This window comes from Epinephelus moara, chromosome 10, assembly GCF_006386435.1.
Source record: "Epinephelus moara isolate mb chromosome 10, YSFRI_EMoa_1.0, whole genome shotgun sequence".
Lineage (NCBI taxonomy): Eukaryota > Metazoa > Chordata > Actinopteri > Perciformes > Serranidae > Epinephelus > Epinephelus moara.
This window is the reverse complement of record NC_065515.1, coordinates 24,616,966-24,642,275: the sequence shown is the minus strand read 5'-3', so window position 1 is coordinate 24,642,275 and position 25,310 is coordinate 24,616,966. Positions and strand designations below refer to the sequence as shown.

General features: G+C 43.7%; 1 protein-coding gene across 1 annotated transcript in view; it reads left to right on the top strand.

Moving 5' to 3' along the window:
* Positions 1 to 25,310, top strand: part of trabd2b (TraB domain containing 2B) — an 84,100-nt gene that overhangs the window by 20,495 nt on the left and 38,295 nt on the right. Inside the window, exon 3 of the mRNA XM_050055216.1 lies at positions 24,805 to 24,951. Coding sequence (XP_049911173.1) covers positions 24,805 to 24,951 — 147 coding nt within the window. The remainder of the gene's footprint in view (positions 1 to 24,804; positions 24,952 to 25,310) is intronic.

The following is a 25,310-nucleotide window of genomic DNA, read 5'->3' as shown; positions in this document are numbered from 1 at the left end:
TGTATCCATGACAGTAGACAATGCTTCAAATATCCAAAATGGACACCCAAGATTAATGTAGAGCTGTCCAGATAACCGCAGTACTGGATTACTGTGCTACTGACAAGCCAACTGCAGGGGATGGTGAGCACCCACCACAACCGTTATGTTCATGTTTTTACTTTTTTTCAAGGGACTGCCGCATATTTATCTTCTGCTACAAATGCCAGCAGTGTGACAAGATGATGAGCGTCTACTCTGCCCTGAGAGCTGCACAATTGCTGTTTATTTCTGGTCATAGAGAGGTGAAAAATATTCTACTTTGAGTAAGACACTGCAGCTGCTCGCCTCGTCGTCCAGTCACAGTGGAGAACGGGCAAGACAAATAGCCTACTATTAAGGCTGATGGTAATGTTGCTGAACAACAACAATGAAGGAGAAATTAATACTAAACACACAGACTGGCGGGTCTGTCCTCTCTCCCTACGTGCTTCAGCCTTCCCTTCATCCAGAGCAAGTACTCCCTGTACATATGACTGTGCCAATTCAGACTCCAACACCGTCATTAGGTTTGCAGATAACAGTGAGGAGGTCTACCTGAAAGAAGTAGAGGACCTGACCCACTGGTGTCTGGACATAAACCTACTCCTAAATGTCAGCTAAACTACCACAATACTGAGAGCCTGACCTGGGCACTGCATACTGACTCTGCAGTGAGAAAGGCTAGGCAGAGACTCCTTTACCTGAGACGCCTGAGGAAGTTCAGGTTATCCCCTCAAATTCTCAGGAATTTCTACTCGTGCACCATTAAGAGTGTCCTGACGGGGAACATCACTGCCTGGTACGGAAACAGCACCAAAAGAGTGGTTCATTCAGCTGAACACAACATAGGTGCTGCCCTACCCTGGATATAGGATGTTTATACCAGACGCTGCAAAAATAAGGCCAGGAGAATCATTTAAGATCCCAGCCACATGGATAACTGCCTTTTCACCCTGCTGAGGTCAGGAAGAAGGTACCGGTTACATTAGGGGGAGCTTCTATCCTCAAGCTACAAGGATACTGAATGATTACTACAATACTGAAGGAACTGACAACTATTAATTTGACTGAAATCATATTTATGATTTCATGTAACAAATAAATTGAATTAAAGTACTTGTGCTAACATTCTTACCTCCATGGATATTCTGTATCATCACCACCAGACGCAACTGAAGCGTCTCAGGTTGAAAAAAGTTGCCCCTCTTATGCACCTCATCGCCCTTCTGGGTTCTGCATTTAACAATGAACAAGTATTTAATTTGTTATGCAACAATATACCTGATAATAACCTACCAGTAAAGCTTATTTATAAAGCACTAAAATCAGGATAAATGGAGTAATATGCAAAAAATGTAGTGCCGCCAAATGAGTATCCGACAAAATGTCTCCTCTTCTGTTCCTGAGTTATGACGTTGGATAATGTTCAGGCAAGTGTTTTTGCAGAACATTATGATGTCAAAAAGTTTTGTCATAATCTGCATATGATTTCCTGAGTTACAGCCAAAAACATGTTTTGTGAGGTCACAGTGACCTTGATCTTTGACAACCAAAATCAAATCAGTTCATCTTTAAGTCCAAGTGGCCAAGTTTGCGTATATTTCTTCAAGACATTCTTAAGATACTACGTTCATGAGCATGAGACGGACAGACAACCCGAAAATATGCTGCCTCTGACCACGGCTGTCTGCGACGTGGAGGCATAAAAAAATGGCACGCTAGCTCTACAAATAGTACAGTACATCATTTATATGTTGAATCACTCGCTGCATGTAATGGATTAGTTTTGCGCCGCATTGCCAAGGAAGCAAGTTAAGCCAAATAAAGGGGGTCTATTGCTGCTGTTGAATAAAGCAAACTTGCATGTCCAAAAGGTTTCAATAAATGAATACTTATGCTTTGACTGTATAACAAAAGATTTTGTAAATCACTTCATTGGCCTTGGGGTCATAAAACGCATATGTAATGAATTGCTATGCATTGTATCAGTCCAAATGTAAAAAATTAAAAGAAAAGAAAACCACAGAGAGCCAGAATCCATTTTTATCGTGTTTATCAGAGGAGGAATACTGATGTAAGAAACTGGTCAGGTCGTATAAACTGCACAGACTTCACTATCTTACCTCAACCCGGCTGCTGTTTACACAAAACAGCCCCTGACTCAAACAAAAGCTGGAAGGCTCCCTGGAAACTATGGGAAGAGAAGATGAGAATGATGAGGAGGGGGAAGAGAGACAAAGAAATCACAGGAGGTGGTGAAAGAGGAGAAAGAAAACAAACCGAGAAATTAAAAAGTGCTTTTTCACTTTGAGTTCACATTTTTCTGAGGAAGACAAAGACTTGAGGCTCCTTTTTTTCACTGCCGACTGACTTTGAGATTGAGACATCTGATAAACTGTTCAATTCACTTTACTTGAGTTTCTCTTTGTGTGTGTCATGATACTTTTATGTGTATCTTTCAAAGGCATTTCTATTTTATTGTTTTTGAAGTATTTACTGGTACTTGTGTACAGCAGGAAGCACTGTCTGGCATTTACTGAATCATTCACTCTGGGCATTGATATAAACCATCCCCAAAGCTTGGCAAGAACATGATGAGTTATTTATCATCACATATCATTCCTTCCCTTCAAACCTGACGTTGTCTGGCGAGACCAAACCCTGAATCACTGACCCACCAGGGCCCCCAAACCACTGAACCCTGTGGCATCAAATATGGCATTTAAGCTGCTCCTCCTCACACCTCACTGACACCCACGCTCCAACCACAGACAGAGTATTTGTCAAAACCATCAGCAGGTTCTTCTGTGAAGGAAAAAAAAAGAACTAAGAGAGTGTGAAGTCTGGTTTAAGTCTGCAAGATGTTCCAGGAATTCCATCCGTCTTCACTCGGGCTAACCTGGCATGGTGCGAACTGTGGAGACGGGAGTTTTTTGGTCGGTGGGGTGCCAAGTTTTGGAGAAATTTTGGGGCATGTCTGTTGAAATGGTGGAAGTTCCCCTTCACTTCAAGCAATTTTTTTGCTTTCTCTCAAAAAAAAATAAAGCAGCTTTTCTTGGATTGGTTGCAGTCGTGAGTGCACCAGTGATTGTGGATGAAATCATTTTGAAGGATGTCTGGTTTGGGTTCAGCTTCTCTGGGGCAGCACTGCCCACCCAAGAGGACCTGCTGATCTGGCTCTTGTAAAAAGCAACTCTATTCCTCTTTCTCTCCCAGAGTAACACAAATAAATTCCTTTTAATCAGCTGTGGGTTCTTCGGGGGCTCATTTGGAAGGAATGTAATTGAAACTTAAGGTAAAGTTATTCATAAGGTAAATGTGCTTCGGTAAGCTCGATTTCTCTTTCCCACAGCTGGCCTTTGATATACCCGAGGGTGATCTCACGGCAGTTTAGATGAAGACATGATTATTAGAGGCGGCGTGGAGGTGGGCTTTGAAACCGTTTGACTCACTGTGAATTGTAAAACTCACGCAGCACGAGAGATATTTCAACAAATGATTAAATACAAACTCTCCAATATCATGAGAGGTCCTGTCTGTCTTCTTCCCTTCTTGTTCGCCGCTCTGTGGAATGCTGAGGGGAAAAAGGTCCTGAGTTTAGCTCCTCTGAAAGGGGATCCAAACCGCGTGCTAACGAGAATGCCAAGCCTAACAGGGACTGACAGCTCATCGCACTGAGAACTGCTGTGTGTAAATGTGTGTGTGAGGGTTGGGGGGTTGGTGTCGGAGCGTGCCAAATATCTGTGTGCATTTATTATGAGAAGGCAAACATCCCTGGTGAAGCTTAATAACTCACTTATTTTTTCACACGCGTTGCATGCAGGAATGCGCCCGCATAAGCGCACGTGACGACAACTGTTAAATTGCACACAATCGCGCAGACACGCTGTTCGCACGCATCAATCAGTCAGCAATAATAATCTAAAGGATGCGTCTCCCCACCTAACTCCATCGTGGCCATAACCACCAGCTTTCTCCGCGCCGTCTATCTGAGCTCAGATGAAAAGCAGATGGGTCAGAGGGTAGTGAAAGAGACAGGAAGAGAGACATGAGGAGGACTAAAATGGGTGTAAAGTCAGATGAAGGCCACAGGGTCAGGGCTAGACGGGAGAGACGAGAAAGTGCTTAAGAGAAATCGTCCAGGGAGTAAGAGAAGGAGAAGGCAAAGAGGTCGCGGAGAGAGGGGGAAAGTGAGAGTACGACAGAGAGCGTGAAGGAGATAAAGGCAGCTGAGGGGTCAGGCTGGGAGCGAGGGAACAGTCAGCCATTTTCACATGAAAGGAATCCAACCAATCCCCTCAATGATAAACATGTGTCTGTGTCGCCCATCCCAGGACTCTGCTCTATTTATGTGTGTCTGCGTTGTTCACCGTTACAGACACTCTGACACCGACACCTCGTCCACCATTGTGGCAGCAGCAGGGGAAACGTACTGCATGAGTGTTAACTGACAAAAGCCATCGCACCCTCGAAACAACACGAGAGCCAGACAGCAAAGCATTTCATCTCCTCTCCTATCTTTTCCTCTATGCTCCTTCAGTCCTGACCTCATCCGCCTTCCAACTTGCCGCTCACGTACACCCTCAGAGGGTGGACAAAATAGCTTGAACACCTAAAGAGAGACAGGAGCCAGAAGTAATTAACGTTGCCCCCGAAATCCTGTACTATGTACTACATAGGACACAACACAGGACATCGCCTTTATCAGAGATACTCAACTTGCTCTGCCTGTTGGCCTCTTTTGCAAAATGACAGGCAACTGGCCAGTTAATAAACAGATAATATTTATCAGTATATATATATAATAAATGAACTGCCTGTTTTCATTTTTTTTTTTTGACATTTCCTGTCTTTATTCATCTTTGCCAAAAGGCAGTTGAGCCACACGTCAAGTGTACACAGGGGCGTGCCTAGGATTTAGGATTCTAGGACATTCAGAACTTTGCCCAGATCTGTCCCCTGGCACTTTTTTGACAAACAAGCTATATTTGGTTGCTTTTCGATGCACTCTGGCACCTTAATTACATTCATATTACACAAAATAAAAGGGTTGGCAGGCCACTTCTGCACCCTATCTGCCCCTCAGGCCTTTAAGTTGAGTATCACTAGCCAATATAATAATGTCCTTCTATTTTTGGACATGATTTGCAATTTGTCAATGGCGCAACCTTGCAAGGCATGATGGTGGCCTTGGCGTACTGGTATATATACATACATATACTTACCATGTAACTGCAGCATCCCTGTCTGTAATCTATTTGGCTGGGGGGCTTTGTCACATGCCATCACCCATTCTCCTTGCATATTTTCCCATCTATCCCATTACTCTCGTATTGTGAATATTAGAGCTGCAACAATTAATCAATTTGTTGTCAATTATTAAATTAATTGCCAGCCAAGCAGCTATGTTCTCTGACTGCAGCTTCTTAAATGTTAATATTTTCTAGTTTCTTTACTCTGTGACAGTGAACTGAACATCTATGAGTTGTGGAAAAAGAAAAAACACATTTGAGGACGTCATCTTGGGCATTGGGAAACACTGATCAACATTTTTTTGACCATTTTCTGGCATTTTAACAACTAATCAATTAAACAGAAAATAGAAAATAATCAAGAGAATAACTGATAATGACAAAAAAAAAAATTTAAGTTGCAGCCACACTAAATTTAAAAAATCCAACAGCAATCTTTAACCACAAAAAAAAAAAAAAAAAAAAAAAAAAAGTGTATTTGTATGTTCAAGTTGACCTCTATACAAAAGCACGGTGCAAATTTACTCCTCTGCGAGTCAATCTTCTGGTCATGGTGTTTCAATCAAAATTTCACCCCAAATTTTCAGCATCATAAATTCTGTTATGACTGAACCCTAGGTGTCTCTTTGTTTGTTTGGCAGGCATATTTATTTTTTTGTTTAGACTGTTTCTCTTGACTTATTGAATACATTTTCACCTGCATACATGACTTGGCCTCTTCAGAGCTTTCCTATTTGTCTCACGCTGCTTTAGAAACTCAGAGTCCACATGAGCCAACATCACAATAACATAACAGTCTGGATTTCCAGACTTCTTTTATAGCACAACTGCTACTGGCATTCAAACTAATATGACTCACATTCGTGGGAGTGTTTGCTGTTGAGATCAAGAAACTTCAGAGTTAAATGTCTCTTTATCGCAAGTGTTGACATAATTTTGTCTTCTGAACAGTCTCTCCCATTTCCTCTACACCTTTATCCTCTCCTCACCAGTCTCCTTCACCTCCTCCTCTCCCTCAGAGATCTCTGCAGTAAAAGTTGAGGTCCCCTCACTGCACCCTCTCACCCCCAGAGACGGAGGTTAAGAGAAGGGCCTCTGTGGCTCTCTGTTGACTCAACCACCTTCTTGGAGTGTTGCCATGGCCACTGCCAGGCTGGCCTGAAATGAACCAGGTGGGGGTGAGGGTGGGGGTGCGGACAGAGGGAGCAGGGAGTCGGTGAGGGAGAGGAAATGAGGTGGACAGAAAGGGATGGTGACCCGAGGATAAGGAAAGAAAGCAGGGAAGCTGGGAGAGGGAGAGCTTTGTTTTGGCGGGGTAAACATTCCTGAGCTTGTTCCTGTTGTTCAAAAGGTAATGCCCCTGGTCTGCAAACATCAGTGTGTGTTTGTGGGATTTTTTTTTTTTTTTATCTTTCAGGTCCATCATGTGTTTGTATGCGTATGCTTGTTTATACCAGTGTGTGTTTAATTGTGTGTTACTTCCTCTATGGTATTTTCACAACAATGGCTGTGGTGGACAGGGTATTTGTTTGTGGGAGCTACAGAGTACAATCATTCTTTTCCATTCTTCTGTTGTAACCCTGAACTGTGTAAGGCATCTGTCAGCAGGACCCTTTCTGTGTGTGTGGAGCCATTGAAACCACGGCTACTCACCCGTAACCACACGCTGCCGACTGGGTCACTGGCACACACTCATGCATGCAGGAGAACACATAAACACTCACAGAGACTCACACACACACACACAGACTGTGGCACTGCTTGATGTGGCTCTATTTCTACTCAACTGACTTTGACAGATATTGTTTTCAGTGACCCTCGAGTCGATAACATCATGCACACACAGCAGTTCTCATTTCAAGGAGCCTCGGCCTCGACTTCAGCTCTTAATTACTGTCACAGCTGATGTGTAGCTGGTACTAAACCAACAGTGATCTAGTAAAATCCCAGTGTTAATTAATATAGGCTTTGGCCCAGCAGGGAGTGTGGTGAAATGGAAACTGAAAGCTTAGTGTGGAAAAAAAAGCTTGTTTGTTTAGACAATACCACCAGTGATACACATATAATTAATTAGATAGGGGCATGGTGACGCAATTATTGTTTTCAGCTCATTTTAATGCACAAAGTTAGGTTCAGTTTGGTGACACACGGGTCTATATTGTAGCTCAGAATATAGAAGGCACATCATCTCTTACAATAAATAACTGGAAACTCACAGCAGCTTTGTTGGGAAATTGTTTCCTCTGTGGTGAGACTGGGCCCATTAGTTGAGGTGTGTGTGTCTGTGTGTGTGTGTACATGTGGACGTGGGACTGCTTGAATGTGTTTGTTTGTGTGTCTGTGGCTTCAGAGCCAATTCAGACAGACAGTTGGCCTGAAGTCTCCGGCAGTGATTAAGAGCAAGATAACACGAAGGTTAGGCCAGGGTCACAAAGAAGTAGTGTGTGTGTGCGTGTGCATATGGGCACTGTCCTCACATCAACTGTGATGTAGTTACACATGTTTGGTCATTTGCATCCAAACAACTGTTCTGTGTCTGTGCACCATTATATTGGCCTCTGAGAGGAACTACACTTAAAGTTCTTAATCAGTGTTTCCTACAACACAAAAAAAGCTGCAGTTTTCCAACTCAGATTTGAAACTTTGCCTGGCCACATGTAGAGTAAATCTGCAATCCTGCACTCTTAGTTTAACAGTAAAGGTTTGTCTCAAAGATGAAGCCCATCGTCATTTACAATGGCAAAATTTCATCCAGTTTAACTTTGGTTAACAGTGAGCTGCAAATTTGTGCCATTGACCGATGACAAGTCATCTCGACAGTGCTGACCTTTGAGGGCATGGAAAGGCAGAGAGTCCAAAATTTGTGTTGCACCATTCACTTTGATTTAACCTCCTCTGTCAAAGTCTAAACTGTTCCACAAAAGAGAAAATATTTGCAGACAGTTATTAGACAAGGGTTGATGGTACAAAAATGTCTTTTGAATAAACTGTGTTAACGTATTGTCCCTTTAGCGACCAAGCTAATTTAACAGGTGAGTTACAGTAGCTACCTCAACAACCTTTTATTAAGAAAAATGGTGAATGACGGTAAACAAATGTAAGGGGGAGTGAAAAAAAGTAGAGAGAAAATTGAGAAAATCTCCTGGAGCTATTGTGACAGAGCACTAGCCTAGCCAGCGGGAGTGTTAGCGTTAGCTGTTAACTTGCTACAATGGTTCACCAACTATGTTGCTTCTCCAAGTCCTGGTGTGGCCAGGCCCCACCACAGTGAGATTTAAACATAACAACAAAAAAACACAACACTTAAAAAAGTTTAAAACTTTCTTGAGGGCCCAAATACACCAAAGCAACTTCAGAGAACTGGCAGCGATGAAGGCGCCATACTGCATTGCCTGACGTCGCCGTGTCTTGGCTAGTTAGCCAGTTAGCACATTATCAACACAAGCCGATGTTGAAAGAACAGGGCAAATTTACCATGCGCCAGTGATCAGTAACACTAACCATCAGGAAACGCTTCTGCTAAAGAGCTCAGTGGCTAAGGAAAAACAATCTTACCTCAAGTAACAAGTTTGTTTTGACCTCACTTCCTCTTGACTTGAGCTTTTTGTTTACATTCCTCACTTCCATTTCTCTTTTCCTGGGCTGAGCTCACTGGCAAGCTCTACTGTCGCGGATACCAATTCAACATGCTGTATCAGCGGGGCGATGAGGGGCAACGGTGCGGGACACACCGCACTGACAAGGGCAACAGACGCTCACCAACAGCCCAACTTTGACTAACCTGTCAGCTTGGTGTGTCAGGGCCTTTAAAAGGTTTTAAAAATGAAAAAAGAATTCTTTTAAAGAAAAAGTCTCTGAAACTATACTCGTCAGCAGCTTAGAATGTCAAAAACCTGTCAATATGTCTGACTTTAGGCTAGAAAAAGTGTATATTAATTGAGGAAACCCTCTCTTGCATGTCATAAAAATTGCTCTGGAAGTAAATGGTTTTCACAGAAAAAGAGGCAGATAAATAAAACTGTACACTAACACACAGAAAACAATAAGCAAACTTATACTATGCATGCTGTTTAAAATATTATGATCTTTCATTTACAGCAGCCCATACACATTACTGTATATAACACGAAACACCTCTGCTATTAGCTGTTTCTCCTAAAGTTTTTTTTCTTTGGCTTCCAGAAAAGACAAACTGCAGAAGTGGTAATCTTGTTTATCTAGTGCTCCTCCCGTCTGCTTCAGCATTCCTCTCCATCCGTGTGGCCTGTTTGATGATTTGCGGCCCATTTAAAGCCACAATCCTGTGATCTGTTGGTCGGGGTGACCACAAACCCTCAGCATGGCTGACCAAGTCTGCCCTTGAGCCACTGTGGGTTGCACAAGCACACACACACATACACACAGAAAAAAGCACGCATATACAAAGACAGATGTAGGTGCCCATATGTACAACTTACACCTACTGAACACACACATACAGTACACACACTCAAATACTGAATTATGGGTCTTTCCCACAGGCTGATCCCCTCTGTCAGAAGCCTGCGCTGAGCTGTGGTCCAAACCCAATGTTTTCCTTAATAGAGGGTATGGGTGCTAAAACTATTAGAGGCAGCAATCATAGTCTTAATCATATTGGATTTCTTCATACCAAGCACTTTCCCTGGGAGGCTACAGCGCTGAGAGCTCTGGGTGGTTGGAGGTTGGATATATATGGAAGTGCTGCAAGCAAGCCAGCAAGAAAGATGAGATAGAAAGTACAGTTACACTCCAGCAGTATGCATCTGTTTATGCAGTTGCATTCTTTTGAGTATGGTAGATTGTGCATTTTATCAAACTGTGCTTCAAGACATGAGGAGGCTGCAGGTCAGACTTAAAGCATGCAGTAACAGCACCAGAGTCCTGATAACAAAGACAATTCAGAGATAAAGGAAGAGCCAAGAATGTGACAAGAGTAAAATAAAACTGGTCGTACAAATATGTGTCACTGATTCATGAGGGAATATATTCATATGTGCACCAGACATGGTGAAATTTAATTCTCCTGTTGGCGCTGCTCTAGAATTATCACATTAGATGGTGCATACAGACACATGCGGCGGCCACGCAAACAACAAGCAAACCGGCAATGAGCTCAATCGCTTCCACCAGGATCTCTCTCCATCCACTCCCATTCTCTGACTCCCTCGACCTCCTTCTCTCATACACCCTCCCACGCACACACATGCATATACAATACACACAAAAGTGAATCAAGGTTGTAAATAAATTAAGGAGATTGTAAAAACATTCTCTAAGTGTTGGCGTAGCCTCAAATCAACAGAGCTGAGCGCCTAAACTGCAGATTTATGAAATAATGAGAGTCTTATGAGGGCAGTTAAATGCCCGGTCTCTGATGTGACAGCCAACACGGCTTCTAGTCAAGGCCAGCTAGAGGAAGAGCTACTAATCTATGGCCAGTGTTACTGTAACCCCTCCACCACATGCTGTCGAGACGCCGCCTTCCACCTCCAAACCACTGGCAGCATAGAGGAGTTATTTCCCATATCCTATCACTAGGCTCTCCCTCCGCCTTCACCGCCTCCCACTCTTCTGCTTCTGTGAGTTTTCCTGTCTGTTTGTTTGTCTGTTTTGCTCTGTCTCCACGTTGGCTTCGCTAACTCTTTCTCCGGCCTCTCTCCTCCTCGTACACAGACACAAACACTGTCTCTATTTTCTCTGTCTGTCACATATAAATGAACACAAATCCTTGTTTTCTCCAACTCTCCTTCCTCCAACATTGATTAGTTGCTGTGATGATGCAGGCAGAATCATTTATGGGCTGCTCGTAAAAATGATTAATTCCTCCTCAGTATGGTTTTCAGCGCAGGCCTGATGTCTGCTTTAGCTGTCAGTAGGAACAGGTTTTCTTAATTAATGGTGAGGTGAGGCCAAAAGTTACGAACCACAGTAATTAAGAGAAGCACTTTGGAGGCCTCCTGGCTGACATCCTAACCTCATAAATCTCTTTTTTTCCACAACTTTCTCCTTGTCAGGGCATCCACGTTTTGTCTTTTTTTTTTAAATTGTTTTCTACGTTGGATTTTTCAAACAATGCTGCTTGTGAAGAAAATTCGATGTATGGGTAAGTACCTCATTTTTAATTTTAGGCCCTGTCTGCATGTAAACAGATATTTTTGAAAAAGATATTTCCCCCCTTTGTTTTCAAAAAATAACTGTCCACACAACCTTTGTTTTCAAATCATCTCTGTCCACACTGGAATGCAAAAACGACTCCAGACGCTCGCCGGTGCTAGCCGTCTTCAGCAGTCTCTGTTTGCCAAAGTGTACAGGCTGATGTAACCTTTTTCAAAACACCTACTGGAGATCTCATCACCTTTGATTCACGTTTATTTTAAGGACAAGCATATGAGAGATGCTCTGGACATGCTAAAGTTTTCCTTCTATTCATCATCCACAACAATCCCACTCTGGAAAGTGTCCCGTTATCTGCCGGTTCGACCAACTCTGATCCAAATCTGCATTTCTGGCAGACTTAAACCGTGGTCGCTAAGGTAGAGCAAAAATACTGGATGCAGCAGATGCCTCTGTTCATCCGTTACTGGTGCAGCAATATTAAGTTTAAGTGTAAAGTAGTCATTAGACAATATCTCTCTGTTTTACATGTCCACACAGATAAACAATAACCAGATCTCCAAGTTGGTGACCTAAAGCTCTTTGTGTGTGTGTGGACAATAAGCCTAAACATATAGGAAAATAGCCGTATATGTGCAGACAGGGCCTTACACACTCACATTTCCTTCCTTTTCATCCTCAGCTGTCATATTGCATTTCTTCTTACGTTTCCTTCTCTGTCACCAGCTGAGCTTTCACTCCTCTGTGAAGGATGTTGGCTGCCGTTTAAAGGCCTCTGTGAGGATGGTGGAGTTTTGTGGGAGCGTGTGATATCGCTCCTTATGATCGGTCCAAGTACTGTGGAAGTGGATTAAGAAGTGTTCAAGTGTACCGAGATTTCTCCAGTGAGTCCGGCACATGAAACCTTGTAGACTTACTGTTAGTCTGCTCTTCATCTGCTTTTCATTCAGAAAAAGAGCAGAGGAGATGAAGACAGAGAAAGAGAGACAGCAGGAGTTTGCATCATGTCTGTAATCAAAGCCGGGCAGCACGGAAAGGTTGTCTCGAATAGTTTGTATGTGTGTGACAGATATTGGTTTGATTGGTGCATCAATTTACTAACTCCTCATCAGCACAAGTAACTAGTTTACTTGTTGCTCAGCTCAGCTCTGATGAGGCGCCTTCTGACAGCTCCAAAGCCTCCATACTTTTCCGTACTGTACTCAAGCAGCTTGCAGTTTGGAGGCATTTTCTGGCTACACACAACAGCTAGCTCAGCCACAGTGACTGCACGCTGGGATCACACACCCTCCATCTCTGAACAAAACCCAGCTGGCTCCTGAGCGTGGGCTTACCAGTGGCTCGCCAGATAAGGAGACAGCATGCACAACAAAAAGACATCTTAGGAGTTACTGGAAGGTGCGTTCCTCCTCTTTTGGCAGAGGCTAAAGAACATGTCCTGGACTGGTCTCTCCACTGAATGCACAAAGACGAAATTACACACACACACACACACACACACACACACACACACACACGCCAACACACACAAAAAATTAAGCTGTATGGCATGGCAGGGGGTTAATCTCCCTCTCATTACTGTAAGAAAAGATGCAGCCAATAAACATTTTCCAACACTAAAAATACTTTTTATATCTGTCAAACACATCAGAAGTCTCTCTGGTGGTCCCACAGTTGTTAAGTGTTGGCAAACCGCGGCGGGCAATAGTTGGGAAAGTTGTATATATTTGTTGTGTTTCTTTCCACGCTTCATCTAAGACAGCTTGTTTTCATCGGGGAAATGATTTGGACTCTGCTTCCTCATGGATGTGCTGACAGGAGGTTTTGAAATGACAGCATGACCCTCACTCCTCGTCAGAACCCCCCCGAAAACCTCTATTCAACACTCACTCACACTCGTATCCCGCTTGTTCAAAGTCTGTGTCTCTGTGTATACGTTACAATCTGCTCTGCCTCTCTCTGTTTTTCTGCAGGCTGAATACGCCTGCATGAAATCGAACATCTCTCCCGCTGATTTGCCGTGAAATGGTGCGCTTGTGTGGGATTACGCCGCGTTAGCTTCAGCATCGAGTCTAATAGAGCCGTGACTGAAGGAGAGGAGAGAAGAGGAGAGGAAGTCTGGTCCACTCACTCCTCCTTCTTCTGCTGCTGCTCCAGTCTATTAGACAGTCGGAGCACTGTGCAATTTGGACAAACTCTGGAGTGAAGACAGACACATATGGAAACACAAGCACACAGTATCCACATGCATGCATGTATGCACACAGGCAGTGAGGTATAAGCGCGCGTGTGTGTGTGTGCGAACTGGGACACAGGAAGGAGGAAGGACATGAAAGCTAAATAAACACAGATCAGTGACAGTGGTGGAAGGAGAGCCGCCATCATATGAAAGAAAAGAGAGAACGAGGGATGGGTGGGAGAGGGATGAAGGGCTTGTTGCTGAACTGTATAATCTAGAGATTTGTCATTGAGAGCGCATAACCTGGGTGGGGAAAGGGAGGAAGGCTGGTGATTGAGGGTTTTGAGAATTGATGGAAGATGAAGAGACATGAGTTGTTTTTGGAGGGATGGGGACAGGGCTGAGGATGGAGGGGCTTTGGGAGGATGAAGAAGGGAGATGGTGGAGGACAGAGCTGCCCAGCTGTGCTCCAGACCTGTTAGACAGAGGAGGAGGAGGTGAGGGGCAAGAGGTCTGCTCCCTCCTCCCTTCTCTCTACCTCTCCTGGTTAACTGTAAACATCTGGCCTTTTTGTCTTTTTGACTCTTGCATATTTTTACATTACACCCCCCTACTGTGTCTCTTCCATTTTTCCTCTTTCTCCCTCTTTTCTTGTCTCTTGTTTTATTCCATCTCTCTCAGTTAATTTATACTCTCCTCCTCCTCTGCCTTTTACCTTCTGCTCCACTACTGAAACACACATGCACAACATGCAGATGTTAAGTCATACATAAAACCTCTAAATCATATCTCTTTGATATAAAAATATGCTATCTTTTATAGCTATGATCCGCTGCATTACACTGTATGCTCCTAAAGTGTCCACCACTCTGCAGGGGAAATACAATCTGCCTGTCAAACAGTGCAAACGAGAACAATTCCATCTTGGATGCTTGCTGAGGTGCACACACACAAACTCACAAAGGAAAAATCAGTTTGACAGGCATTACATCATTTGAACATCATGAGAATGATGTGTGATGATTCAAAGGCTGCATGCGTGCTCGCCTCGCACGCACACACAGAAACCAAGGATTCCTCCATCTAAAAAGAAATGAATTCAGTCACCTGGACCCGCTCCTACAAACAGTTTGGACAATTGCTGTTTCTCAATCTGGATCCGGTCTTTTCTCCATTACACAATTTATGTTCATGCAGGAGATTATGTGCTGCTCTCATGTTTCAGCCGGACCTCAGATGTGGACTTTGCAAAGGACAAATCATTCTTTGGGAATTATTCTGTCTAAAGCCATTAGTCCAACCAAAGCAGGCAGGGAGAGATAAGAGAGAGTGGTTGGACCCTGGTTAGGGGCCGGGAAAGCATGTTTTAAACATACACGGCTGTTTCTGCCTGCTCCTTTCTCATGCCGCGGAGAAGACCCAGCTCATCTGGTTTGGATAGCATCACACATCATAATGGGAGCCGGATAAATCCGATGGAATTCAATGAGAGTTTTTCTCTTGGAAAAAAAAGCAGACTGTGAAATGTGTTTGGATTAGTGGAGGCCATGATGTTGGAGGTGGACTTCAAGCTTTGAGGGAGATAAGGTTAGAGTGACCTGATCTAGTGTAGATCTTAGCGAGTCCTTTAATCTTTTTTTCCTTAAAACAGCTGAAGGAATCTGACGCATCTGATGGTGGGTGAGATCATTTCATTTACTTCAATTGCAGTTTATTTGCTTCAGTGATCCGATGAACTAAAGTGAATCACGCTATTAAGGATGATGAAAATGATACTCGAGCAAACACAGTGTTTTTCTTCAGTTCCTCTGTGATTCAGACAGGATACTATTACCAACCCTGACAGCTGAGGTACAGGCTGCACTTTCAGCACATTATAAAAGCTGCAGTAATTAGCATTTTTTTGCAGAAAATTTCATTCATTTAATAGATTTTTTGGCCATGTATGAGCACTGCAACAGCCTGTAAACTTTGTCTTAATACTGACATATTTTTATTTAATGAAATGATTAATAACGATTGCTAACACCTAGATAAACTAAGCAACATTAGCATTGATTTTGGCTAAATAACAATACATCCCTTGCCCCTACTACTTAGCCCTCTCTTTTGCACGTTTATGTCTAGGGGTAGGGTGTCCCAATTCTTGTGAGGATAGAAGGGTAAGGCAAAGTGTTTTTTGGAAGCACACTTCAAACCAAGTGTTATATGAAATCATCTGCAAGATATCTACACATACAACAAAAGAAACCCACAAATGTGTTTTCTTAGTTAGAGTTTTTAAAAATTACGATACCTATCTTATTATCTTAGTTTGATGTAGTTAAATATATTATGGTCCTTTTCTTTATAACAAGCATAATGAAAGAAAATCGCTAGTAGCAGACTGATGTTTCAGTAGCTAACTAGCTAGATAGCTAATGTTACGTTGTTTTTCATTGTATATTATGTTGTATTGCTGATCTGTGCATGACAGTCTCGCACTTGGACATATTTCCATGTCACCCCCTCTCTGATGGCATATGATACCCGAAAATTAGTCCAGAGTCCAGAGGCAAAGTTGCTGCATTTGTTACTGCTCCTCTAATATGAGTGCAGATTGGCAGGGTACATGTAAGAGCATAGGTTGCTAATGTAAGCATACAGAGCACCATTAGTGGCCTGGTAATAAAGTAGTGTTCTTTTTTATTTGATGGCTTGTTTGATCAATTGATAGAATGAACCTAAGTTGCGAATAAATCGTGAGCGTCCATGCTTTTCTGTCTCCATCAGATTGATGGCAAACGTCATTGTGATGATACCATTATTGCCATACTTTGCGTCTGTTCACGTAGATGCCATCAATGACTACGTTTACATGCACACCATATTCCTGTATTATTCAGAATATCCTCAATATTCCGGTTGCGCACGAGTCATGTAAACACGTGCATAACCCGATTAAGGTCATATTCCGGTTGGAGAATATTCCAAATAAGACGAATATTGTGACATGTATACACCTTAATCGGGAAATGCCCCGTAATTGAATATTCAGTTATGTCTGCGCATGCACGATTCACAAGGAATCCTGGGTTGTCGGTGTTGTTATGGTTATGGCAAGCGGGGAGAACAGCAGAACTGGCTTCGTAGCTTCATCCACAGACTCCGGGGGGCTCTGGCTGGCGTGAACGGTATAAGCTGGAAGGAAAGGTCCATACACTCGTTTGCCTTTTCTTCTCGCTCTCGTCTTTCACTGTTGAGGACAAATTGGATCAGCAGGAGTGCTGTAGTTAAGTTGTGGTGCAAAAGCACAAGTAGGACAACACGAGTATGTCGGAAACAAACATTACAGCTTCTGTTCATTATAAACACAACTTCTTCTTCTTCTTCTTCTGTATTTCCGGCAGACCAGACGCCTATAGGCGTATGGCTGCCCCCCGCAGGTTGAATGTTGCATTAAATAAGAGCGTTTCTGGTAGGCCAGTAGGCCAGGGTCTTTTCTGGAATACGCCAAAACACGGGAATATGTCAATTAACATGTAAACGGAATATTCCAGTTGCTGCACCGCATATTAACACCTTATTCAGAATATTACCTTAACCAGAATATTGACCTTAATCAGAATGGCGTGCATGTAAACGTAGTCAATGACTATGATGTATCAGGACCTTAGAGTTGTGTTTCTGGCCACTTGATAAATGTAAGTTTAACTATGTTCACCAGTTAGTTGCTTACCTTGTCTGTCCGCTGATTGGTGCTGAGCTTTTACATTGTAACCAACTGCCTGCTGCAGTTTGAACCCAAACATTAAAGTGCTATGGGTCATAAAACCAAAACAACAAGCTGAAAGACACTAAAACTTTCTGTAAAGCATAAGGGAACTGTAGAGTTCTCTGCCTGTCTGTCTGTCATAAATAATACCATTCAAAGTATCAAAGTAATTTGATCTGTTGTTCATATAAAAATATAGATAAGTGCAGCTTTAATTTGCCTATTTACTTTAGGTGGAATGTGACAGATTTTCCTTTTCCACCTGTGACCTTCATCTACTTTACTTCTGTAATTTTCAGCTGTGTTGTCCTTATATATTTACACCCAGACTTATTCCTGTTAAACAGCTCTGGGCCCTGTGATGTTAAAAGAAAACAAAAATTAGCACAATTTCCTTCCATAATTTTCCACCACTCTTTCACACCCTCTGCTTGTGGGCATTCACAGTGAGGGACCAGCTGTGTGCTTTTTCAGTCCGGATCAAGTGATACTTTATTATTTTCTCTGTTTTCTGGGGAGGCAGGAAAGCTGGGATGACTGGCGCAGCAGCAGCACTGCCAAGTCAAACAGCGGGGTTTATTTGTGGACAAGTGTAGGGGCGACACCCACCCCCCCATTCACTGGAGACTCTTATTAAGAGGAGAGACAGGAGGCTCTGGGGACTGGAGGGGCGTATACAGTATGTGTGTTTGTATGGGTGCCTATAGGTCTAGTTTTATTAGAGGAACAAAACAAGCAGAGAAGAGCAAGCAGAGAAAGGAGGACAGTAGAGGAGAAGAGAACGAACTTTAGTCAGAGAAAGGAAGGGTATGAAAAAGACAAGGAGGGGGTGGATGTTTAGAGGACTTTTACCATTCCAAACTAGGAGAGGGATATCTCCCATCATTAGACCCTCACCCCCTGCCTCAGAGAGGAAATAAGACAGGACGGAAGGAAGAAGGAGGGGGAAGAATAGGGGGCTTTCTGTGGAAGCTGGGAGCAGCAGGCCCCTGCCACTGGGATTGTCCCTCTGGTAATCCCTGGATTTCCTAGGCTGAGACAGGAGGTAGACCAGGCAGGGCGAGGGACTTAGTGAGACAGAGAAACAGAGAGAATAAGAGAAGAGAGAAAGGAAGTGGGAAGAGAAAGAAAGGCAGAGACAAAAGAGAAACAGTACTTGGAAATATTGGTGCTGTGTGAGTGCAGACGATCTGAAATGTCTTCCCTTTCATTTTCTGCAATATGTGGTTTGTATACAGGTATTGCTCAAAGAGGAATGTGATGTTTATAATTATTAGCGTGTGTGCTTATGGGTGGTTGTATATGTGTCTTCGAGTGTGTATGCATCGTGGGTATTAACAGGGATAAAGATTTGGAAGAAAGCAGGGCTCTGGCTTGCCGTACTTCATGCCAGATGTGATGAGTTGAAAGTGCTGCTTACCTTCAAATAAGCAAACGATACACGTAGAAAGGCGCCGAAGGGCCGTAAAACTATTCTGGCAAGGCTCTGACGTTGGAGGTCGCATTTGAGGCATTTTTATGCTCGACTGTTGCCTTTAAAGCCCTCGACAGGTTACATGATTCCCTCGGAGAGAAAAGGAAAGAACAAGTTTTGAGGACCTTGTTGATAAAACTGTAGGAGACAACAGTGAGGCTATCATGTGAGACTGTCCAGACGACTTTGATGTAGTCTTGTGTGACACCATCTTTCCACTCTAATGTATTCAAGGTGCTTTTCAGAGCTAGCATGGACTAAAAGGTCAGACAACAGTAGGCTTTTAAAATACCCCCACCACTGCTACATGCATTGGAGCATGAAGTCATACTGAGATAGTACAGGTTAAAAGAAAATGGACACAAGGCTGTTTTTTATGAAGTCTCTCATGGTCCTCTACTGTGGCCATGAAAGGGAAAGTACACTCACACAAATTTGGTATCCACCCTTTTTTGGGGCTGCTCTGTGGGGAACAGGGATGAGCTATCGCACTTATCCTATTCTTGGGTTGCCCTGGATGTTATTTCAACTCCCTACCTCCTTCCCTTCAGTCACCCCAGGGTGCTGTGAACCCAATCCCCTCATGCTGTCTGTAGCCGGAGCCCAAGAGGGGAAGCTGGCTCGGCCCAGAGGAACCCAGCAGTGCGTGTCCTGGGTCAGGGGTCTAGCTCCTCTCTTTCTCAGGCGATGAAACACAAGCGGCTCTCAGGGAGACGAGAGCGGTCGAGGGGAACGCGCCACCCTCAAACTGTTTGTACTGTTTTCTTTATCGGGGGCTGATTAAATGACCACAGATAAAGACAGAGAAAGAGCTGCGTTCCCATTCTGTGTGGATGGTCTGTATTACTACATACTAGATACTACAACGTTTTAAAGAATCAACTGGTGCTGAGCTTTCTGTCACAAAGATAATGTTGCTGCCTGTTCCTCCTCCCTAAGCTCCACATGTGCTTCCTTTAAAGAGGAAGGAAAAAAACAGATATTAGCACTTTACCTACAAAAATAATGTGTTTGTGTAGGAAAGCAGTGGTGCTCAACATAGGGTTCAGGACGTTTTATTCCCAGGACTATTCATTGTAATGGCAACCACTGAGTAAAGCAATTCATCTCATTTCCGACAGTGTCAGCCAATGTGACTATTTAGGCCCAAATTCGACAGAGCGGGTTTTGCAGGTTGAGACTTCTGAGTAAGTAAACTCACATATATGTAGATTAAAATTAGGTGGAGGGCGCCTGGGGACTGGACACGGGGAAATGAAGATCTTTGCGGGTAGCCTACATGAGACCCTCAGAAAAAGGAGAAATCATAGGGAGTACCAGCTGGTCCTGAAGCTTTGTCTGGATGATGGTCAGTTCAAGGCTTATTTTAGGATATTATAGGATTTAGGAGCCAGGACAATCTGACAATCTGTTGTCAATCATTGAGCCTAGTTGGTAAAAAGTTAGAAAGTAGTTGAGACTACATTCTTTCTTATATGTCTTGCATTTTGGCTAGGGCAGTGGTTCCCAACTAGTAGGTCGCGGTCAAAAAGTGGGTCGCAGGTCCATTCTGAACGGACCGCAAGTGACTGAAGTTTGTTAAAAACACACTTTATTTTCAAGTACAATGAATTTCCAGCACAGTTTTTATTTTGAAGTGCCATTTCCTGCTGTAGAGTGACTGAATAACAGACAGCTACTTGACAGAGACAGTAAACTAGCTTGACAAAATGGTCAAACATCATATGACGCTCAAGTATGACGCTGAATCTATTAAACTGTGTGGACCTTGAACTAAGGACTGAGGAGAAATATGGATCCCGTGGCTGGACCAGTTGGGAAGAGCCCACCTCTCAATTCATCTGATTGGACTATGGGGAAAAACACGCTTTTCCAGTCCGAGTTGTGGTTCTTTTAACTCAAGGCGTTCAAGGCGCTTCTGCAAAATGTGAGAAGCAGAGAGCGGAAAAATGGCTGACACTCAGTAACGCAAAAGCAGCGAGCAAAATGCTTCATTGTCATAAAAAAAGACATGCTCATTCTGATCAGAAGCCTAAAAAAGTGGTGATTTATTACTGTCGTATTGTTACCAAGTGGCTCTGTAGGTATTTTCAACCTACAGTAACTCAACCATATGCGTGGCTTAAGGTTATGCATATTTAAGGGCAGGGCTGCTTGAGTCTATGAGTAATATCCACCCCTAAATCATTCACAGCTCCACCCTCTTGTTTGAATAAGAATTTTCTAGCTTGGAAAGAAAAAAAAAACCCAAGATGGCGACGGCTAAAATGCCAAACCTGAGACTTCAGAACAGCAGTGCACAAACCAGTGGGTGACATCAAAGTAGCTACGTTTTATACAGTCTATGGATGTTACACGTAACACCTGAGAGGAAAGAACTGGTGAGCAAAACCAGGAGACGAAAAGAGACGAACAGATAAACTGAGAGAAATAACTTGAGTAAATCTGGCATAAAGATGGAAATGTGTGAAAGAACAACTCTTCTCAGATCTCCTGCCTGACGCTGGCACACACTGCCACGCTTTCATGCACCTGACCGCCTGGTTATACCCACTGCCCATGCCAGGTTTATAGCCATACACGTGTGTGCACCACCCAACCCAAACTCTGTACTGCGCAAACTGAGAGGAATCACCTCCATCTGTACAACACATGCTCCTCTCATAGAGAACAAGGCTTTATTTGTCTTATACCGTTCTTTCACACTTTCAATTCTCTCCGGCATTTGTTCTCTGCTCTCCGTCTTCCTCCTGCCGTTACTCCTCCCTTCCTTTGTTCTTTCTTTCTTCTTTCTCCGTTAGTTTGCAGGATGACCGAATAGTGTCTCATTGTTTTGCCACATCTTAAAGAGATGAAGTGAGTAATGGATAGAGAAATTAAAAGGGTGGCTAGGGGAAGGTGGACACGAGGGAGGGAGTAAGATTAAAGCCGACAGGAACCATATTGTGATTTATCTGTGCATTTACTGCTGTCGTTAATGTGTGCTTTTCATTTGCTTTTACCAACTCCTACAGCCGCAAAGTAAAAAACAATCCTGGGTATTATATTTTCTCCTCTTTGCCAGAATTCAGCGTTTGGCCTCCATGGTTTGACACTTCCTTCTGTTGTATCGCAGCCCGAAGCCCTTTAGCACTATCCATCACTCACATTCTCCGATTCAGATTTAAGGAGGTATAAAAGGGGAGTGATGTAGTCGACAAGAGTGAGCTCCCTCAGTTCCAGCTCCTTGTCATCGGCACCTACTCATGCTTCAGACCCGTAAAACCTTCAAACAAGCTAACACTATTGCTAGCAAACAGCCAGGATTTAACGCACTTCAAGGTCAATTGCTGCAATGCACACACATGTTGATAAATGACATTTTCTGAAACATAAAAGATCCCTCTGATTTCTTTCTTTCTTTTTTTTTTTTTTAAGCTGCTCCCACTCCTGCCCTACCCCTTTTTTCTGATTTGTTTCCAACGCTCGCTAATGAATTTTTGGAGTGCTGCGCTCAGATCGCAGGTTCCAAGTCCATCCATGTGCTCTGCTCCTTCCAGCTTTGTTCTTATAAAGGTTTCATTTAATTACAATGGGAGTTTCTCACGCATGTATTAGATGAGATGAGGAGAAAAAAAAAAGAAAGAGAAGAGAGACCTGCAGTAGTAAACTATGTGGTGAGCAGAGTCAATGTTAGTTACTTTGAAAAGGCCTGGCTGTAAAAGCGCCAGTCTGTCAGAGTGAGTGGGCCACTTCAGCATGAGAACACCCACTCTGTCAGCCAACACGTGCGTGCGTGCACACACACATATTCACACGTTATACATGCGAGCACACACATACACAGGGAATGTTTGCATTTTTCCTCTCTCCCCTTCAGCCTCTCCCGCAGTGATTGACGTGCTCTTTCATTCAGCCCAGCACAAACTCAGGCACCATGGTTACAGCTGCAGAGATGTTCTTTCCCCGGGAGACGGACAATATTGAAATAACAACTCCCTTAACAACACAACCAACCACACACACACACACACACACACACACACACACACACACACCCCTTCGCTCTTACCGTTCATCCTTCACTGCATTCTCCCTCCTGTCTGTCGTGTCTGGTGCAGTTTGCCGTGCTAAGGGAAACTACCGGAGCTGGCAGCATTACAAACTGCCTGGCAGGTGTGTTTGCTCTGCCAGCTCCAGCCCCTGACTGTACCCAGGGCCTGCTCTGGTGTTTCTCTTGGAAAAACCTTCGAGACGTGGCAGAGAGCCCTGTGGGTCAAGGACTTGGGGCAGTGGCAACATATTGGCACAGACTCAGCATCTGCAGAAGCAGAATTAGCTACCGCTAGTTAGCCACCAGGCAGAACTCGAGGCCTCCCTGGGCCTGGCATCACACCTCAGCATGACCTTAAGTTTAGAGCTATAAAATAATCTTACGTGAGATGGAAATAGAAAGTGAAATGAGGTATAGTGTCATAACTCAAACAGCAGGGGGGCTTCTGGGTTTTGGGAAATCTGGTGCTGAGAAAAGCATGAAAGTCTTTTTTTTTCCAGGTCTGAAATGGGTACAGGTTTGATCAAGACCCATTCCTGGATTAGGCACCTCTGGCGGGGCGACAGCACGGCGCTGAGCATAGCAGAAAATACGCTCGATGAAACATGTCAAAAAGAATAAATAAGATCAGACTCTTGGAGTTCTTTGGCTGTAGAGTGGGAGGAAGGGCTCGGGATCTGGCACTGGCAGAGAGATGAGAAGAGGATGGGCACTCCTCTGAAGTGAAAGTGGAGAAAGAAAGAAGTAAAGACAAGAAGGGGGGATAATGAGAGAGTTATATGTGCCGTTAGCTCATCAGTTGTCTCTTTGCATTATGGAAAAAAGCGCACTAAAGCAAGAATGAGCCCACAAGAATGGTTTGCAAACACAATGACCTCAGAGAGACAGAGAGAGGGAGTCACAAGGTTGAGCTTAGTGCTTGGTTATGATTATCCCGGCGTAAGGGTTACCTGGAGTTGAAACATTCAATATGCACGATATGGGCATTTATGATTGCAAAAGCATAACTTAATTGCGTGAATTACGACCCAGACTTTTGACATCGGGCTCAATCAGTTGTGCAGCTGTATCGGCCCTAAGCTGCTCCACAAATCATCTGGGCCGGGATGCTGACGTTCTCCCTGTAGTATTTTCCGAAGCTCTATTCAGGTTTCGGGGTAATTAGGATCATAGACCTGGATCAGTCTGGTGGTGTTTGAAGATATGATGAGCTGAGTCAGTTGCTCTAATCAAGTCGACTGAAACTGTCTTACTAGGTGTATATGTAGCACTGTGTGAAATCTGCTGTACAGAAAAAGAAAAGAAATCTTTAACACACCTCTGGTTCCTTATAGGGAGCTTAACAGTGATTGACAACTCGGCCCCGCTTGCCAGGCCAGTCAGAGGTGGCGTGGGATTGTAGAGGGCGGGAGCAGCTAGGTTAACCCCTGGTGTCTAGGACAGCTGTGGAGTTGTTGGGCTGGCTGGCGGCTGCACGCTATAAATTCTCTCTAAAGAGGGTTTACTTTTGATTTTAATGGCTGCTGTAAATTTACGGCACCCTGGCCTGGTGAAAGAGAAAGAAGGGTTATTTTTAAAGGGCTTCTCTCTCTCCTCACCCCTCCCTTTCTCCCTCTGTTTTCTCCTTCCCTCAGAAGAAAGTCAGTGGATTTTTGCCATGTCTCTTGTGGTCTGCTTTTACCTGTAGTCAGCCTGTATGGAAAGTGTATGAAAATATCCTGAAAGAAATGAAAACGCTGCAAAACAACTTATATTTCGCCGACACTCAGGAATAACGGCTTCATTGTATATTAAGGTCACATTATATTTTAAAAGAGGAACACTGGCCACGCTTGCACAATTTCTCCCCCTTCATGGCAAATTCCTCTCGAGCGCAGAGCGGAGAAAACTGAGTTTGTGGATGCAGAAAGTAACAGCGCCCTTCCTGTCTTTCCGTCTCTCTCTCCCTCTCTGCAGGTGCTGTTTGCTTTGAACCAGACGCTGCTGCAGCACGAGGGCGTCCGAGCAGGCAGCCTGCAGGGCTCCTACACTACTGAGGACCTCATTACTCACTACAACTGTGGAGACCTCAGCTCCATCATCTTCAACCATGACACCTCACAGGTTGGTCTAGTTTACATCACCTATAATCTGCAGAAATATCTCTTTAAAGGTTCACCTAAAAAAACTAAAAAAAACATGCTACCAATTAATTTTCCTTTCAGCTAAGACTCAACTTTCATAGCTTCATTCAACATTCTGTATATGACGTTAAGAGCATCAATATAGCATTCATTTTCCATAACAGCTTATCCTGTTTGGGGTCACAGGGGGCTGGAACTTATCCCAGCTGTCGTTGGGCGAGAGGCGGGGTACACCCTGGACAGGTCGCCAGACTATTACAGGGCTGACACATAGAGACAGACATCCATTCACACTCACATTCACACCTACAGCCAATTTAGGGTCACCAGTTAACCTAA